General features: G+C 35.3%; 1 protein-coding gene across 1 annotated transcript in view; it reads left to right on the top strand.

The window, feature by feature from the left end:
- Positions 1-6,678, top strand: part of CD55 (CD55 molecule (Cromer blood group)) — a 62,046-nt gene extending 55,368 nt beyond the window's left edge. Inside the window, exons 10-11 of the mRNA XM_023187036.2 lie at positions 5,304-5,383; positions 6,625-6,678. Coding sequence (XP_023042804.1) covers positions 5,304-5,383; positions 6,625-6,663 — 119 coding nt within the window. The 3' untranslated portion in view covers positions 6,664-6,678. The remainder of the gene's footprint in view (positions 1-5,303; positions 5,384-6,624) is intronic.
- Positions 6,679-7,379: the final 701 nt, after the last annotated feature.

Below are 7,379 nucleotides of genomic sequence, written 5' to 3' on the forward strand. Positions count from 1 at the left end.
ATTATTTTATATAATGCTTATTGGATTGTGAAAATGAATAAATAATTGTTGAGAAATGATTTGTGGTGCTTTGTTTGATTTCAGTTTCCTATTGAATCATTCAGAAACAATTAAATATATTGGCTTTTAGTGCCAAAGTAAAATATCTGAAATTTTTCTAGAATTTTGGCCGAAGTTCCAGACATTTATCCTAGCATGACACTGATGACACTAGTTCTCTCTATATAGAATTCAGTGACATTTTCAAATAAATATTTCTAATTGACACCACTTTTTTGTTTTAAGAATATTTGTGTGTGTGTGTGTGTGTGTGTGTGTGTGTGTTTTAAGAGACAGAATATCACTCTGCTGTTGGAGTGCAGTGGTGCAATCATGCTTACTGCAGCCTTGAACACCTAGGCTCAAGCAATCCTCCCACCTCAGCCTCCTGAGTAGCAAGGACTATAGATATGAGCCACCATGACCCGCTAATTTTTTTTATTTTTATTTTTGTAGAGACAGGGTCTTGCTGTGTTGCACAGGCTGGTCTTGAACTCCTGGCCTCAAGCGATCCTCCCACCTCATCCTCCCAAAGTGCTCAAATTACAGGCATAGCCACCATGCACAGCTCAAAACTATTTTTATCAATAAATAAGTATAAATTTTGCTTTAATTCAGATGTTACATTAATTGCATTAATTTTAGCACTACCAAATCATTAAATTACAAGGAATTTTACACTTAAAGTAAATAAAATATATATTTATGTCAAATAAAATTGAGGAATAGATTCAGTTCTATAAGAGATTTTAATATATGATGAAGAAAAATAGATTATGGTATGGTTTGTTAAATTAATAGTGCTGCCATAATTGATAATTGATTAAAACAATAATCCCTTGCTTTGTAAGTTTTCATAAAAGTTACTTTCTAATTTTAATAGACCATACATTGTGGCAAGTGGTCCACAACCTAGATAACAATGAAAAACCCGTATCACTATTATTTTTTGAAATGATATTAAGTATTTTACTCTGAAATTGCTTTAGTCAAAAATACTAAAACACTAAAATTTAATTAAAAATAAAATTTAGTTAAAAATGCTAAAATACTAAAAACACTATAATCATAGTGTTTAAATTATGATGGTTTATTCTAAGTTTTAAAATTCTTTTCATCAATACATTGATGAAAGATTGTTTCAGAAATTTTATTTAAATATTTTAAGGTAGAACTTATTTAATATGTGCTTTTAATTATGTCTCTTGATGATTATAACTATTCTTTATTTGAGCATGAGTTTTACAAAATTTTAGTCCTGTTTTGGTGAATCTATGAATGTTTCCACTTTTAAAGATACAACATTTAAGTACCATTTGCATCTATTTTCTTTTTTAGTATTTTTTTCCTCAATATGAAAGGATACTTAAGAGTTTTCTGGCATTTCCTGATGTTTCTGATTTAAGACTTTTACTGCACTTTATTTTTTATTTTTTATTTTATTTTATTTTTTTGAGATGGAGTCTCACTCTGTCGCCCAGGCTGAAGTGCAGCGGCATGATCTCAGCTCACTGCAACCTCCACCTCCTGGGTTCAAGCGATTCTCCTGCCTCAGCCTCCCAAGCAGCTGGGACTACAGGAGCATGCCACCCAGCCTGGCTAATTTTTTTTTTTTTTTTTTTTTTTTTTTTTGTATTTTTAGTAGAGACATGGTTTCACCATATTGGGCAGGCTCGTCTTAAACTCCTGACCTTGTGATCTGCCCGCTTCAGCCTCCCAAAGTGCTGGGATTACAGGCATGAGCCACCGCGCCCGGCAACCTTTTCTACTGTATCAGGTGATGTTCCAGGCTGTAGTACATTAATATAATCTTATTTTCTCAGAGATTCAGAAGATTCATATTAATAACAGTAAAAAGAGGAACATTAAGAAACATATTCAGAATTTGTTGGATGTTTATTTTCAATATTAATACATATTATTCACTAAGTATCAAAGTACTACATATTTACTAGTCACATAGAAATCTCACTCTAAGAACCATAATATCAAATCGAACTAGTTAGAAACTGAAGACATGACATAAGCCAAGAATAGTGGGATGAGGATGCACTAACCACAGAGTCTGAAAAGAGCAAGCAGCTCCATCACTCCCTGCCTGCTGGGCCAAGCCCCTGAAGCACCCCACATCCTATAACCATTAGCTTAACAAATGAGATTGTAAGAGAATTTACCTATATGACAAACCTGCACATGTACTTTGAACCTAAGATAAAAGTTTAAAAAACAAATAAATACTTCCGAAGGCTGAGGCAGGCGGATTGCCTGAGCTCCGGAGTTCGAGACCAACCTGGGCAAAACAGTGAAACCCCATCTCTACTAAAATACAAAAAATTAGCCAGGCATGGTGGCATGTGCCTGTAGTCCCAGCTACTCAGGAGGCTGAGGCAGGAGAATTGCTTGAACCCAGGAGGTGGGGGTTGCAGTGAGCCGAGATCATGCCACTGCACTGCAGCTCTGGGTGACAGAGCGAGACTCCATCTCTAATAAATAAATAAATAAATAAATAAATAAATAAATAAATAAATAAATAAATAAATAAAATTGGTCTGTTTACACATTTTTTCACTTCTTACATAAGGTTTGGTAATTTATTTTTCTTAGAAAAATCGCTTTTGAATCCCAGTTTTTTCATTTATAAGAATAATTTGTGCCTGTAATCCCAGTACTTTGGGAGGCTGAGGCAGGCAGATCATTTGAGGTCAGGAGTTCAAGACCAGCCTGGCCAATATGGTAAAACCCTGTCTCTACTAAAAATACAAAAACTAGACAGGCATGATGGTGCATGCCTGTAATCCCCGCTACTTGGGAGGCTGAGGCAAGAGAATTGCTTGAGCTTGGGAGGCAGAGGTTGCAGTGAGCCAAGATTACACTACTGCATTCCAGCTTGGGTGACAGAGAGAGCCTCAGAAAAGAAAAAAACAAAAAAGATGAATTTGTTACTTTATAATTATTTCAATTTCCTCCATTTTTTTGCTCATTTGTTTTTCAATGAAAATGTATTGAGGGCATAGCAAGTTTCTAGATACTGTTCCAATGTTTAGTATATATCGGTGAATAAAATGCATGAGGTTTCTTCTATTATGGGGCTTCAATGTTAGTGAGGAAAGACATGGGAAAAAGCAGTAAAATGATTTCAGGTAGAGTAAGTGCCGTAAAGGTAACATAGATCTAGATATGGGAAGATCTAGTAAAATAATATCTCCAGAGGAAAGAAAATACCAAAAGTGCTAAAAAGAAAATGAGGTTAAATTATATTTATTTCTATATTTTCTTTGCTAATTCACTATATTTGTGGTTTGCCTCTTTTTTCTCATTGCTTGTAGTTTAATTTTTATTCCTAAGTCAGAGAGTTAGCATTGAATTTATTTCTGAGTTCTACTACTTGTTTTCTTTTTATTTTAAGGCATTATTAAAATGTGATTGACAAATTGCACTTATTTAAAATGTACAATCAGATACATTTTTACCTATTTATACCCCCATGAAATCATCTTCTTCTGTTACTATGAAGATACCCTTTGTGCTCTTTTCCTAAGCAGTCCCTCCACTTGGTGCAATCAATGCCATCCACTCTTGCCTGCTCCAAGAATGTGTTCTTGCAATCATTCCTCCTCTTTCTCCTCTGGAATCAATTTCTTGTTTCTATATTGTCCTCCACTTGCAGCCCCAGACTTTCCAAAGAAGTTCTCTATTGTCATCATCTCTGATTTCTCACCTGCCTTTCTCTCTTGAATCCATCTAATTAGGCTCCCTTTCCCATCACCTCACCAAAATGGCTCTTGTCAAAATTACTGATGACTTCCATGTTACCAGACTGGATGGCCAATTATTGAGATTCAACTCTCAGCAGCCTTTATTATATATGAATTTCTTTATTTGTTAGTTGTTACAGCCCATAGAATGTAAGGTCTTTGTTTTGTTCACTGCTATATTCCTAAAATCTATTGTAAAATCTATCGTAGTTCGTAGCACATAGTAAGGGCAAGTTACCTATTTGCTGAATGAATTGAATCTCCTTCATGTGTAGTTTTCTAGTGTATAATCTTCTCTATAACATTTTATGTTTCCTTTCTCCACTGGGAAGGGGGTGCATGTCAATATCATTTCATAGGTCACATGAGTTTTTTTTCCTAGTTACTAAATTCTTAAAAAGATATGATCTTTAGGGTATATACTGAGTGGGGTGAGTCAAGGAGAGTGCTTCAATATTGTTTGTTGACTCTAATCATCTCAGGAATTTTTTGTTTGTTTGTTTGTTTGAGACAGAGTCTTACTCTGTCACCCAGGCTGGAGTGCAGTGGTGCTATCTCTGCTTACTGCAACCCCTGCCTCCTGGTTCAAGTGATTCTCTTGCCTCATCCTCCCAAGTAGCTGGGATTACAGTAGAGATGGGGTTTCACCATTTTGGCTAGGCTGGTCTCGAACTCCGGGACTCAAGCATTCTACCCACCTCAGCCTCCCAAAGTGCTGGGATTAAAAGCTTGAGTCACTGTGCCTACCCTAATCATCTCAGTAACTGGACTCTAGGCTAACAGGAAGTCTTTCTAGGTCATAAAGTATTGTTGTACGGTATGTTTCCTCATGGAAATTTATATAACAGTTATTTCAAAGCTGTCTGCTCTTCACTTTTTCTCCTTCACTCTAATGTACTCAAGCCTGATTTTTGCAAAGAAGGCATGACGTTGCTCTTTGTTACTTTTGTTACCGCTAAGTCCTTCTTCCCTCGATATTCCAAAGTCTTAAACGGGCTATCGATACTCCCTACTCCCAATCTATTCTATTTATTTACCTGAAATATTATATTTTTTGTTTACTTGCTATTTTATGTATCCCCCAACTAGAACACAAGCATCATGAGGAGCTCTGTTTATTTTATTCATTGCTGATTTCATTGTGCCTAGAAAAGTGCCAGGCATGTTATTGTCTTAATAAATGAATATATGAATCAACTTAAATATCAGGTGTTATGTGTGCCTCAGTAAGGAATATGAAAAGGCCACAGGTGTGGTCCATCCAAAATTACTTTCTCTCATCAAAAATTCCAATTTAGCATCCATAGGTTTATTTGGGTTCTTTACACATGCATTTTATTCAATACTGTTCATTGAAAAAAAAGCTTCAGTTAGCCTTTCTACCTTATTTATAATCTATGAGATTTGTTATAATTCCACTTTGGGAGGAACATGGGTGATTTTTACATAATTTGTTACCCATTGTTTTGTTTTCAAAATAATGTTTTCTTTTGTTTCTTGATTTAAAAGGTGTAAATAGGTTGGAGTTTAATAAGATGAACAATGTGTATTTCTTAATGGGGGGAAGAAGAAGACAATTAAACATACAGGTATGTTTGTGTATTTCATGGTGTGAAAATGAGAGTATTCTTTACTGTCGCCTGCCGTTTTCTTAGTGAATTAGAAAATTATCACCTGAATGTGGGACATTGTGGAAAAGAATATGATATATTTTAGAAGAACAATGGCATGATACAGTAATCTAATGAAAACCTTAGGATGCATTGGCAATGCTGAATACCAGTTTAAGGTTTCTAACCATTAATTTGTAGTGAAAACAATCAACCCAGATGTGTGGAATTTTTTTTCCAGCAATGTTCAGCTGCTAGAGTCCACATATGTAGAAAGAGTAGATTATTGAATTCATCTAGGGTTGGAGCATATGTATGCTAGAGAGAAATTGAGACAACTAATGCAAGCAAATTTGCAAGCGTGACTATGATGTACTACACCATCAAAACTGAGAAAGAAGAGTGTGTAAAAGGGACTAATGGATGATGAGTAAATTGCTGGAATCAATCTAAAAGTCTTGTTTAGGTTTTAAAAAATGTCTGAGGTGGAAAGTGTTTTATTAAATGAACTGAAGTATGAGAAGTAGTAGATCTAGGATGTTTCAGATCACACGAGGTAAAGAGTCAAGAAACTTTAAGGTCAGGATATTCAATGGATTATTAAGTGAACAGTGAAAGCATAAAGATATTTCTTTGTCCATATACAACCTGTCAAATCTTGCATGTTCTGGCCCCATCTCTCACTCAAGATTTATCTTAATCACCTTATTCTTGCTCCATAAGCTTTGGCCACATCAGTTTATTCTCAGTTATTTCCCTCCTAAGCACCTTCTCACAAGATGCTAGTTTTTTTGTACAGGTTTCTAGCTTAGAGGGCTTTTATGACCGGCCTCTCTCCCCCGCATCTTACCTCTCACATCTTTTCTCTCTGTGTCTCTTAATTTATGCTGTGTCAAAAGCAAACTCTCACATCCCACACTCACTATTTTCTATTCAACTGTCATATTACATATCACTTCTTATTGTTATAATTATATATTTTGCTTCATCTAGATATTTGTGATATTTATCCTATTTTGTTGTTGACTGCATATGCTAGTTTTACAGCTGAAATTATTAAAGGATCTGTTTTAAATTCTTATGGTGGTAAGAATTCACTCATTATTTTATAAGCTAGTTTCATGAGTTATGAGTAAATTTTTAATTGTTACTTTATTTTTTTGTGAGATCCTGAATTCTACTTTGGTTTCCTGATAAATATTTCTTATTTTATTTTTCAGATTATCATATCTTCCTTTGCATTAATTTATCAGACTTAGCCTCTTCTTCTGTTGGTAATATTAATCTCAAGGACAAAGTCAAAAGTATTTATGAGGATTCAAAGAGGAGCTCGTAGAGCTATTGAGAATTTTTTTTATTTCTTCCTAGCATTTAGAAATACTCTAAAAGGTAAGATAAATAAAAGAAGAGATGAGGCCGGGTGCAGTGACTCACGCCTGTAATCCCAGCACGTTGGGAGGCCAAGGCGGGCAGATCACGAGGTCAGGAGATCGAGACCATCCCGGCTAAAGGGTTTAGTAGAGAAACCCCTTCTCTACTAAAAATACAAAAAAAAAAAAAAAAAAAATTAGCTGGGCGTGGTGGCAGTCACCTGTAGTCCCAGCTACTCAGGAGGCTGAAACAGGAGAACGGCCAGGAGGCAGAGCTTGCAGTGAGCTAAGATGGCACCACTGCACTCCTGCCTGGGTAACAGAGTGAAACTCTGTCTCCAAAGAAAAAAAAAAAAAAAAAGAAGAGATGAAAAAGGAGACATTACAACCAATACTACAAAAATTAAAAAGATCATTAGAAGGTATTATGAGCAACTGTATGCAAATGAATTGGAAAACCTGGAAGAAATGGGTAAGTTCCTAGACATATATACCTACTAAGATTGAGTCATGAAGAGATAGACCACCTAAATAGGCCAATAAGAAGTAATAAGATAGACACAGTAATAAAAAGTGTTCCATCAAAGAAAATCTCAGGACCTTAC

This window comes from Piliocolobus tephrosceles, chromosome 1 (assembly GCF_002776525.5).
Source record: "Piliocolobus tephrosceles isolate RC106 chromosome 1, ASM277652v3, whole genome shotgun sequence".
Lineage (NCBI taxonomy): Eukaryota > Metazoa > Chordata > Mammalia > Primates > Cercopithecidae > Piliocolobus > Piliocolobus tephrosceles.